Consider the following 12,673-nt stretch of genomic DNA (forward strand, 5'->3'; position numbering starts at 1 on the left):
AGGTTACTACTAACAATAAGGTGTATATTTGCATTTTTTTATCCTATGTGCTGATTTCAATTCTTACTGTAATACCATTTGGTAACTTGTTTTCCTCACTTCATTTATCTTAAATATTTTTCCTATTAATAATATTTAACTCATTACCAAAAGGTTTTTTTTGTTTGTTTTTTGTCTTTTTAGGGCCTCACTCATGGTATATGGAAGTTCCCAGGCTAGGGGGTCGAATCAGAGCTATAGCTGCTAGCCCACACTACAGCCACAGCAATGTGCGATCCGAGCCACGTCTGTGACCAACACCACAGCTCACGGCAACACTGGATCCTTAACACACTGAGTAAGGCCAGGGAGTCAGGTTCGTTTCATCTGAGCCATGGTGGGAACTCCCTAAAGGTATATTTGAAAGAACACATTAAATGTGATTCTTCTGGCAGATGCCTGTAGTAATGGTATATATTAAATTACAGTCAAACAAACAAAAGATTGTATGTAATAGTATTGTCCCTGATCATTCTCTGTAGCAGAGATAGCATAGCAAAAAGTTGCTTTTTGATTTTTATTTGGTGGTTGCTGATTGTTAAATACAGTATTCTTATGCTGACTCAGGACAGAGTTGCATGTTAGCAAATCTACAAGGGAAGAGAAACACAAATGATTTTATGTAAATAAAAACAATGAGAAAGGGTGGTATATGTTTCTTTCTAATAGATTATGTGGTCATGGAGCACTTTTTTCAAAATGAGGGGTTTTGGCGCAGTGGGTGAGTTGAGTGCTAATGAGGATGAAGGAGTAGGAAGAAGATGGACTCCCAGATGGTTGGGCTGCTGCCACTGGGACCAGAGGAAGCACCACCCGAATGTATGCCACATCCTTGTTTGAGGGAAGAGGGTGCCTTGTGGAGGCATAAAGGCTTCTGGAGACCTACATCTAACTTAACCTTCAGGAAAAGTTGATGAATTGAGATAGAAACCATTCATTTGCCACCTAGAGTTTTTCTTCTTTGTGAAGAAGTTGAATATAACTAGGAGGGTTATCATGCCTCCTGTAACCTGAATCCTGAAAGAGCACTTCCTGTTTAACTCTTAACAATAGGTGTCCATTTATGTGATATTTGATTATTATAGTAGTTTTATATTCTGTGTTATTAAAGTAATTTTCTTTTCCCCTTCTCATTCATATGTCTATTGTTTGACCGTGCCTTAAGAAATTTTTTGTTTGTGGAAATAGCAGACGGCGCTTAGTCCCACAAAGCAGATATTCTGCCAACCTTGTTTTAATATTTTAGTGTTATTTTAATGTTAATATTTTTACAGTGAAGTAAGTAATGGTAATTAGCAACTCATTTATAGTGCCTCTTTCAGTGTTCAAGCAATAAATATCTTTTTAAAAAACCTTTAGGCCTCGATGGGTGGTTCCAGTTTTGCCGAAAGGGGAATTAGAAGTGCTTTTAGAAGCTGCTATTGATCTTAGTAAAAAAGGTAAGTTTAAATGGTGTTATACTTTCCATAATGTATACTACTAGATATAGTTTCACTTCATCCCTGAAGACTTTACTGTGTAATTCCTACACTAGAACATTTAACTAAACTTTCTTACTATGGCTTAGAATTTGTACATAGAACAAGGGTTCATATCCTTTGGACAGCCTTCAAGGATAAGGATGTTGGTGAAGTCTCTGATGTTATACATAAAATTTGTATGTATTCATATTTAAAACTGTATAGCTTATGTGTTGATTATTTTTAATACACAGAAAAGGTTTGAGTTTTCTCTGAAAGAAAAAAGACTTGAAAGATGAGGTCCTATTTTTTTTTAAATCAGTAAAAAGGAATTGTGTTTTCTTGTTTAGATGTGAAAGTTTAACTTTGAAGTTAATTTATTTTTCCAGTGACCTTGGTCATCTGTAGATGCATTGAATTCTCTTAGCAAAGAAGGGCTACTCTTGTAATATCTACTTATTTTTAAGGCTTTGGATATAAAATAAACAAGAGTAACATTTCAGTTTTTGAAATAGGGTAGCCATGGATATGTTCTCACTATCAGTAGGCATTGTCAGAATTGAAAGTGATTATTGTAAAACATACTGTCTTTAGTACCTTGCTTAAATCTGTCTCATTGCAAGGGTAAAATTTCCTTTGTCTTAGAATTATTACCCTCCTTCATTTAAAGAACGTGTCTTTACACCTTATTAATCTTATGAAAGCAATCTAATGAGCTATGAAAGTGCATTGTTTTCCACCACTGAGATTTCTTTTGCTCATTTACACATTTATTCATCAATTCAGCAAATTTTTTTTTTTAAGGGCCACACCCGAGGCGTATGGAGGTTCCCAGGATGGGGTCCGTTGGAGCTACAGCTGCCGGCCTACGCTAGAGCCACAGCAACGCCAGATCCGAGTCGAGTCTGCAACCTACACCACAGCTCATGGCAATGCCGGATCCTTAACCCACTGAGCGAGGCCAGGGATCAAACCCTCAGCCTCATGGTTCCTAGTTGGATTCGTTTCCGCTGCACCACGGCAGGAACTTCTAATTCAGCAAATTTTTGAAGACTCCTGTCCTAGACATGTTTTAGGTCCTGACTGTACAATGATAGGTAAAAACACATAATGGTATTTCATGTAGTATCATTGACATTTAATTATCATGGACATGTAGTTCCCCCTCTACCCCTGTATTTCCTCTCTGGGACAATGGCCTGTTTCAGATTTTTCAGAGTATTATACTGGGTTTAAGTGTCATCTCTTTCAGATGACCAAAATCAAGTGATACTTTATATACAAATTGAATGGCTTTTCATTTTGTCATCAAGAGTTAGATTTTTGTGTTTGGGCACACATGGCTTTGTTGGGTTTCTGAAATCAGATGAAATTAAGCTGAGAGAAGAAGCATAGATGATGAGACAGTGAAAAAAACTAATAAGGAAGATGATAATTTGTCTTTATTGATGAAACTCTTCTATTAGAATAGTATAATTGTGTATGAGTTTTAAAGTTTGTTTTCAGAGAATAAAAAATACTGTGAAGTATTTAGATCCCCATCACATGGTACTCATAACCATTTTGTATTTGAAGTCCAGAGTTATAATTTGAAAGAGTGTCAACTCATCTTAGTATTACTTGACTTAATGTTATATAGTGACGTATTTTTGAAATTCATTGAAGGTTACTTTTGTTTCTGAATCACTTCCCTTTTTGAGTTATGGATACATGCTGTGAATTTTTTTCCCAAGCTAGTCTGCATTGTTAGCTGTTATTGAATATTTTACAGTTACTATCTTTTATCATATAATTGGACATTGTAAGACAACCAGAAAAAAATACTTTGTTTACGTTAATTTTTCTCCCCTTTTTCTTAGGCCTTGATGTTAAAAGTGAAGCATGTCAGCGATTTTTTCGAGATGGGCTAACAATTTCTTTCACTAAAATCCTTACAGACGAGGCAGTGAGTGGCTGGAAGTTTGAAATTCATGTGAGTCTTTCATTTGAATTTTAAAAATCAGATTTACTGATGACTGTTTTCTTATTACATATAGTATATTTGGTTATATATTTGATCCATTAATAAAATTAAAGGATTTAAAAATGAGAAATGTTTGAAATACCTTTTATAAGTTATAATTTTTATTGAAAGAAAGAAATCATTTAGAATGAGTATGAGATTGAGAGTTAGAAAACATTGGTTTACTCTGTCTCCTTGATTCTCTAGTGCTTTGTGACTTTTGGCAAGTCACCAGATTTCATTAAAAACATGACGGTTAGTTGTAAAATGCACCACTCACTCATTTTATGTGCCACTAAGGAAGGAAAACAGCCAAGATGGAGAATCCATAATCTGGGACACAAAGGTTCAGTGCAGATAAATTTAACATGCAAAAAGATAGTAAAGAAATCTGCATGTTTCAACTGTAGCACCTGGTAGAGGAGGAGAAAATCTAAATCTTTTTTTTTTTTTTTTTTTTAAAGGGCCCCACTCGTGGCATATGGAGGTTCCCAGGCCAGGGGTATAACCGGAGCTGTTGCTGCCGACCTACGCCAGAGCCATGGCAACGCCGGATCCTTAACCTACTGAGCAAGGTCAGGAATTGAACCCACACCTTATGGTTCCTAGTTGGACTCGTTTCCGCTGTGCCACAATGGGAACTCCAGGGAAAATCTAAATCTTGAAAATGTAAACCACAAGCCAGTATTCAAACAGCTTTGATGCCTGAATTTTGAATTCAGAATTACAGTTGTGATATATAAGATGTCATAGAGAATTTAAAGTGGTCTCAGGTTGGTTGTGTTCCCAAATGACTGGCAGAAGCCAACACATATCTGTTCTACAAATGCCTTCAGTCTAGGTAAATGTACTATATATTGATTATAAGATACAATCAGATTCCAGAGATCTTAAGTGAAGAAAATGTGTATTTTTAGATTGATGAAGTAACTTAATTACTCCAGGTCTCTGCTCCTTGTTTACAATAAGGAAATAAGGTCCTAAGTTGTGAAGAAGTTATTTTTATGCCCTATGAACTATTTCTCAAACGTAGCCATAGGATAAAAATACCAATATCTTCTAATCCAACATGTAAGTTTATAAGTATAGAATGGAAACTTTGGGAATGTTATCTGACATTTGCATTGAAGCTTAGGTAGCACACCTACCCCATCTTAGATAATTGCTAACTGTTTAGAGTGTAGACTTGCCTCTAGTTTAAAAAATTGCATAGAGAAAGCAGTGGTGATTTGCATCTTATTTGTGGACATAGAGCAGTGCCTGCTTCATTTCATAAGCCATTGCAAGTGGATTTGAAAGTAGGTACTATATAAATTATAAGGTAAATGCTAATTTGTCTTTTTGATAAATCAATTTGATGCCAGTATTAGAAAAATTAAACATAACTCAAATGATCAGAATAGAAAAATTGAGAGGTCATTGTTAATATTTAATTTATTAAAATAGGAAGCTATATCTAGTTGCATAACTGCATAATTTTGATCTCATTAATCACCTTTCTCCTTTCTATAACAGAGGTGTATTATCAACAATACTCATCGCCTGGTGGAGCTATGTGTGGCCAAGTTGTCCCAAGACTGGTTTCCACTTCTAGAACTTCTCTCCATGGCCTTAAATCCTCATTGCAAATTCCATATCTACAATGGTACCCGTCCATGTGAATCCGTTTCCTCAAGTGTTCAGTTGCCTGAAGATGAACTCTTTGCTCGTTCTCCAGACCCCCGATCACCAAAAGTGTGTTGGTTTGTTATTTTCAAAAGTTACATATTTACAGTTGTTTTGCTCTGCTATAGAATTAAATAATCTGAACTTGCTGTTAAAATGGAGATGGGTAATTTTATATTCCTCTTAAAGGGATTTTGCAATATTTTGTCTTTTGGAATTTTTTTTAAGTATTTTTGGCTTTTTCCATTTAGTTAGTCCATTATCTTCTGCCCAGCCCCCTAGGAAATAGTTATAATTTGAGTTAGTATGAAATAGAATATATTTTTCCTTTTAAGTAAGAGTAGAGTAGGCGATGACTTCTTTGACCATGGCCTGTCTAATGTATCATAAGAGTAAAACTATGGAAATTACAGATGAAAGCAAAATAGTAAAATATAAATATCAATGAAATATAAAGAGTATACATAAATTTAAAAATTCTCCAATTAAATTTTCTATGCCAGCATAAATAGAATGTGCATTAAAAATGTGTTCCTAAACTGTACTTCTTTTAATAAATATTAAATAACCATGTATGGTTTTTAAATTTTAGAATTTAGGGAGATAGTTCTAATATTGATGGCCTTATTTTTAAAAAAAAGGATAATTTAAAGTTATATATACAGTGTTTGGTTTATTCTGTTAAAAGTGGAAATCATCAAAATATTTTGAACTTAGATCTGAGATTTCCTTGTATTTCCCAAGGTTCACATTGTTGCCACTTTCGAGGTCATTTTTGTTTAAGTCAAATTAATATTTAATTAATGGAATTCTCCAAAATATACCTGTATCTTTTTAAAATTTTACTCACGTTTTTGCTCTATAGGTCAGTAATAATCTGTAAGAGACTCAAAGGGAATGAATTGATTTAAGATGGCTTCTGGTTGAAGATACTTTTACATCTTTCCCTGTAGTCTAGCTTTTCTTGAGTATTATACATTTCTTAGTATTCCTAATTCAACATACATTGCAGCTGAAAACATATAGCTTTTAACTGATTTCTTTACTTTGTGCACATATACTATGTTATATATATTATATATAGCTCTTGAGTATATCCGCCTAATAGTCTCATTCCAGTTACTGGAGAAATAAAAAGACATTACATAATAAGTATGTATTTTCTTAGGATTGCTGAATGCTAAAAGGGAACTGGTGAATTAAATGCTCAGCTTTTTAATTGTTTTGATTTAGCCTTTTATGGCCACCTAACAAGGTAGGGAAATACTATAATGAACTTAACAGAGATATAGTAGTTGATTTATTAGAAAATTTAATTTAGATTCTTATAAAAATCATATCAAAACTCACTGTAAACCAAGTATAACGGAAAAAATAAAAATCTTTAAAAAAAAGCTGTATTGTCTTTTTAAAGCAGTTACCTTTTACTTAGCAGTTCCCTTTATCCTGAACATGTTTTCTGTTTGTTTGTTTGTTTGTTTGTTTTTAAATAGCCGTATAAATCATTTTTGCTTAAGACTTAAGTAGAGAAAGTGCCTGTTTTTCCCCCTCTTGATTTTACTTCCCTTGGTGACCTCCAAAACATAGCCTTATAGAAGAATGCAAGGACTAAACAGTTGTCTTGGGGACATGAATTTTTAGATACACTTGATTCTTCTATCTATATAAGCTTTTAATTCGTTTTTAATTTTACACATAGGCATGCTTTTAACTACACAAACCGTTGCCTATCCCAGCTCCATTATACTTGGGAGTTCCTTGCTATCCCTTAGGGAGAAGGTTGAAAGATAATCAGGTATTCACACGAGTCAGCAAAAATCATCGACAAGCATGTTCTAGTTAGGAGCAACAAATATAATATCACAGATGAGTTTTTAATGGATAGGTAGGTCACTTGTGGGCTTTAAAATCATTGTATTTCTAGGATATTTACTTAAAACTGCAACAAAAAAGAAATTCAAACAATATCTTAGGTCACCAAATATCTTTTTTTTTAAGAATCTTTTTACCACCTTAAATTTTTAAAAATAGAACTTCAGATAACAAGGTATTCTCATATGATAGGATCTCTGAAATAGGAGCATCTTCTAATTTCTGTTCATTAACTATATTGGTACAAAAACAGCTGTGCCCTTGTGATCTAATCCGTACTGCTACTTATGCATACTTCTGTCTCACAGCCAGCATTACTGTGCACTATATGCAGTATTTCGTGGGTTTTTTTTTTTTTGCAAATACGGTTTTATATAACAATTTTCTTTTATCGAATTTCTTGTTTCTAGTATGTTTCAATCAGGAGATTACTTTAGATAGTATTCTCCCACCCCACTCCCCAAGCAGGAAGTTAACTTTTTTCATTAACTGTATTACAGGGTTGGCTAGTGGATCTTCTCAACAAATTCGGCACTTTAAATGGGTTCCAGATTTTGCATGATCGTTTTATTAATGGATCAGCATTAAATGTTCAAATAATTGCGGCCCTTATTAAGTAAGTTATGTTTTAAAATTAATCTTCAGTGAATTACACAAATTGTTACTTAAATTTAAATGCTCGATAAAAATTGAGTTTCTTTTTTCAGATATGGTTTCTTTCCTCTTTAGCTAATAACTTTTTTTTTCTTGATGAATTTTACTACATTTATAGTTGTACAATGATCATCACAACCTGATTTTATAGCATTTTCATCCCAAACCCCCAGCCCATCCCCCACCCCCCAACCTGTCTCATTTGGAAATAAGTTTTTCAAAGTATCTGGTAACTTTGATTTTTTGTGTGTGTGTGTGTGTGTGTGTGTGTGTTTTTGCCATTTCTTGGGCCGCTCCCACGGCATATGGAGATTCCCAGGCTAGGGGTCGAATCAGAGCTGTAGCCACCAGCCTAAGCCAGAGCCACAGCAATGCGGGATCCGAGCCGTGTCTGCAACCTACACCACAGCTCATGGCAACGCTGGATCCCTAACCCACTGAGCAAGGCCAGGGATCGAACCCGCAACCTTATGGTTCCTAGTCGGATTTGTTAACCACTGCGCCACAATGGGAACTCCTGATTTTTTTTTTTTAAGTAATAGAAACAGTTTGCATTCATTCCTACTTGATTGTAAGAAATTAAATATTGCCTTTCTTATTTCAGACCATTTGGACAATGCTATGAGTTTCTTACTCTGCATACGGTGAAAAAGTACTTTCTCCCAGTAATAGAAATGGTTCCACAATTTTTAGAAAACTTAACTGATGAAGAACTGAAAAAAGAAGCAAAGAATGAAGCCAAAAATGATGCTCTTTCAATGATTATTAAGTCTTTGAAAAATTTAGCTTCAAGAGTTCCAGGGCAAGAAGAAACTGTAAAAAATTTAGAAATATTTAGGTTAAAAATGATACTTAGGTAAGATACTTGCCTCTTAAAATAATTATTTATGGACTGTTTAGAATCACATTTAACACTGAATTTCTCTTACAGATTATTGCAAATTTCTTCTTTCAATGGAAAGATGAATGCACTGAATGAAGTTAATAAGGTGATATCTAGTGTGTCATACTACACTCATCGGCATGGTAACCCTGAGGAGGAAGAATGGCTCACAGCTGAAAGAATGGCAGTAAGTCCTTTGATGCTACTTTCATGAATAAGTATCTTCCTAAGGCAAAAATTAGAATAGCTCTACTTGAGTAATATTTGCATTTTAAAGAAAACTTTGAAATCCAGAGATGTTTGGATTGATTTACCACTGTTTATCCCGAGAACTTTTTGTAATAACCTGGTTTAATATTTGGTATATTCAGTGATATATAATTGTTTGATGAAATGGGTAGCTTAGCTTCGCACATCTATGATAAATTTATGGCTAAATGTAGGTGTTCTGAAGTAATTGTTTTTTATATTTTGTTTTATTTTTTAGTGGGGGTTGAAATGGAGTAAATGAAGGTGATTTAGACAGTAGATTGGGTAGTATCTGGTATCTACTGAGTGAAGTGGCCTATTCATTTGACCAATTCCATTTGAATTTTTTAAAATAGGAAATAGTTACTGGAATAAGATATACATGAATTAATGTTTTATCACCATTGTAAGAATTGCACTTAAGCACTTAAATTTATATCATTTAGACGTTGAAAGTTTAGGAAACTATTTGCCAGATATTTGCATGTATTATAGTTTAAAAATGAATAAAAATGCCAGTTAAATATTGGTTAAATACTATCTGGCATATGGAGGAGACATCTATAAAAGAACTATTTTTGATCTCAACAAGACATCAGTTTAATGGGGAGGACAGTGATTAGAATGTAATAAAAGGTATAAAGAAGGTGCCTAGACCTTGGCCCTGTGTTATGGGATCAGGTGGTAGACATCTAGTTTTGTGTAAGTGATTTCTCTTCACCTCGTGGGAAGTCAAGCATGGAGCTACCCTGAGTGTGGTTTGAGGTCTGGTTTTGGCCCTTGAGTTGTTGCCAGGCCTAGATGAATATAGAAAGTGATATTAAGTGTTGAGAAATCTCTGTAGCAATTTAATATTGCCACATTTTAATTGTATTTTACAAAAATATCTACCTGCAGTAGATTAGCAATAAAAATAGATCTTTACCAGCCAAGAAGTGTACTTCTTTCTCTGGTACATTTTGGGGCTAAGTACTTTTTATTCTAATTAATAGACTACTGTAAAATCACATAATGTAGACTATTACCTTTGTGTTCTATCTTGAGTTAGTTTTCTTTTGTTGCTTTAAATATTAAATAATTGCCTGTCAAGCAACATACTGTAGGGTTATAGAACACAGACTTGGGAAGCTTGTAGCCTTGATTCACAGTCTGGTTCCAATATTTGAGTCCATTTACTTTTTCTATAATAGGGTAATATAGCACTCATTAGGATTGTTTGGAAGAGCTAATGGATAAGGAATAATAGTGTAATTGGTAACAAAAGAAAAAATGGAAAGGATGCCTATTCACTCAAAGCTAGTATAAGGAATCTAAAGATCTAAAATAGGTCCCATACCCATCCTACCTAAACCATGGTGATTGCTGCATTTAAGTAATAATTTTTTGAGTTAAATGCTGGAGTAGAATCTTTTCAATGATTTCACCATTTCTGCGTCATGGAATCGTTTCTGTATGTGCAAAATTGTTTCATGAAATGGATTTTTTCGTAATTTTGTATCAAAAATATATAAGCATGTTACATTAGTGCATAATATTTTGAGTTTTTAAATTCCTGCTAATGTTAAAAGTTCAAACAATGCTATATATATATATATATATATATATATATATCTTTAAGAGCTTTGAAACAAGTCTTTAAATTCTACTTAGGAATGGATTCAGCAGAACAATATTTTATCCATAGTCTTGCGAGATAGTCTTCATCAACCACAGTATGTAGAAAAGCTAGAGAAGATTCTTCGTTTTGTCATCAAAGAAAAGGCTTTGACCTTACAAGACCTCGATAATATTTGGGCAGCACAGGTAAGGAATTTTAAATGGTGGCTATTTGGTTTGTAAAAGAAACATACTAAAAACTAAAAAAATAATAGTTATAATGAAATGGGATAAAGGGTTACATTATTTGACTTTTAGTATGATTAAATGCTTATTGTTTATAATAATCCTGTCAATCTTTCTGAAATAGCCAGTAATATTTTTTAAATAAAAATATTCCATCATCTACTGACTGTATTTGGTAAAGGTTGACAATTTGTAGGTGGTTTTATTTTATTTTATTTTATTTTTTTTTGTCTTTTGGTCTTTTGTTGTTGTTGTTGCTATTTCTTGGGCCGCTCCCACGGCATATGGAGGTTCCCAGGCTAGGGGTTGAATCGGAGCTGTAGCCACCGGCCTACGCCAGAGCCACAGCAACGCAGGATCCGAGCCGCGTCTGCAACCTACACCACAGCTCACGGCAACGCCGGATCGTTAACCCACTGAGCAAGGGCAGGGATTGAACCTACAACCTCATGGTTCCTAGTCGGATTCGTTAACCACTGCGCCACAACGGGAACTCCCTGTAGGTGGTTTTAAATAAGAGGCAAACAGTAAAATAATAAGGGATGTCTACTCTCATTGGTTTCTTACTAAACATAAAACAAAATTCCAGTGTCAGGAGAGTTAAATCACTAGATTATTTATAAAAACTTGTAATAATCCAAAGTATTAATAGCTTTTAGAAGGATAAGTAAACTTTTTGGTTTCACAGCTAGAAACTAGGTGATTCCTTTGATTATCTCAATGACAAGTTTCGTTTCTTTTCTTTTTTTAATTTGTCTTTATGCTTTTTCTAGGGCCGCTTCCCTCGGCATATGGAGGTTCCCAGGCTAAGGGTCTAATCGGAGCTGTAGGCACCGGCCTACGCCATAGCCACAGCAACGTGGGATCCGAACCACGTCTGCGACCCACACCACAGCTCACGGCAAAGGCGGTCCTTAACCCACTGAACAAGGCCGGGGATCGAACCTGCAACCTCATGGTTCCGAGTCGGATTCGTTAACCACTGCACCACAACGGGAACTCCCTCAACAACAAGTTTCTATTCATATCTCAATAACAGGTTTCTATTCACAGATCACTTGGGAAGTATGGATGAGTTATAGATTACAGAGCTTTATTTTTTGAGTCTGTAGAAATCAAGAAAACATTCAGTTGTGCCTTTGAGTGCTTGAGGTTCTAGTTTGAAATAATACCACTGGTGTGCCTTACTCTTCTATTTGCAGTGTTAAAATTGGCATGTTAAATTCAATAAATGCTAATAAAAGTTAACATGAATTCTTGCAGTCTACATTAACCGTGTATATCAAGAAATCGAGTTGTCAGGGAGTTCCCTTCGTGGCTCAGTGGTTAACAGACCCAACTAGGATCCATGAGGATGCAAGTTTGATCCCTGGCCTCACTCAGTGGGTTAAGGATCCAGTGTTGCCGTGAGCTGTGGTGTGGGTCTCAGACGTGGCTCGGATCCTGCGTTGCTGTGGCTGTTGTGTAGGCCCGCAGCTGTAGCTCTGATTTGACCCCTAGCCTGGGAGCCTCCATATGCCGCAGATGCAGCCCTAAAAAGCAAATAAAGAAAAAAAGAAATTGAGTTGTCAAGTTTTAGATGGCAGTTCTCAAATGTTTAAAACATTAGGAATTTTCAGCAGAGCTCCTTGCCTGCCTGCTTACATCTCTCACAAGCGTCCTATCTTAATAAGTCTATGTCTTGCCTAACAAAAAAAAAGAATGAAAAAAAATGTTACGAATTTTCTTGGGAGTACTTGATCTTTTCCCTTTTTTTCCTTTTTTTACGGCTGCACCCGCGGCATATAGAGGTTACCAGGCTAGGGGTCGAATCAGAGCTACAGCTGCCGGCATACACCACAGCGCCAGACCCGGGACCCACTGAGCGAGGCCAGGGATTGAACCCTCATGGATACTAGTGGCATTCATTTGCACTGTGCCACAGTGGGAACTCCGGGAATACTTTATTAATAGTTGTCCACAGACAGTATATACTACTTATTTGCTGTTAATGTTAGCATGCTATGG

At 35.2% G+C, this 12,673-nt stretch overlaps 1 protein-coding gene across 15 annotated transcripts in view; it reads left to right on the forward strand.

The window, feature by feature from the left end:
* USP9X (ubiquitin specific peptidase 9 X-linked) overlaps positions 1–12,673 on the forward strand; it is a 149,106-nt gene that overhangs the window by 61,738 nt on the left and 74,695 nt on the right. For all 15 annotated transcript variants that reach the window (XM_021080148.2, XM_085007689.1, XM_085007695.1 and 12 more), the window contains 7 exons: positions 1,399–1,478; positions 3,359–3,471; positions 5,017–5,235; positions 7,539–7,654; positions 8,297–8,548; positions 8,624–8,762; positions 10,475–10,627. In XM_021080148.2, the coding sequence (XP_020935807.1) occupies positions 1,399–1,478; positions 3,359–3,471; positions 5,017–5,235; positions 7,539–7,654; positions 8,297–8,548; positions 8,624–8,762; positions 10,475–10,627 (1,072 nt within the window). The remainder of the gene's footprint in view (positions 1–1,398; positions 1,479–3,358; positions 3,472–5,016; positions 5,236–7,538; positions 7,655–8,296; positions 8,549–8,623; positions 8,763–10,474; positions 10,628–12,673) is intronic.

The sequence above is a fragment of the Sus scrofa genome, chromosome X, assembly GCF_054392235.1.
Source record: "Sus scrofa isolate SSC_HxYL_T2T_F1_AM1 chromosome X, Sscrofa_HxYL_maternal_Yorkshire_Landrace_v2.0, whole genome shotgun sequence".
NCBI lineage: Eukaryota > Metazoa > Chordata > Mammalia > Artiodactyla > Suidae > Sus > Sus scrofa.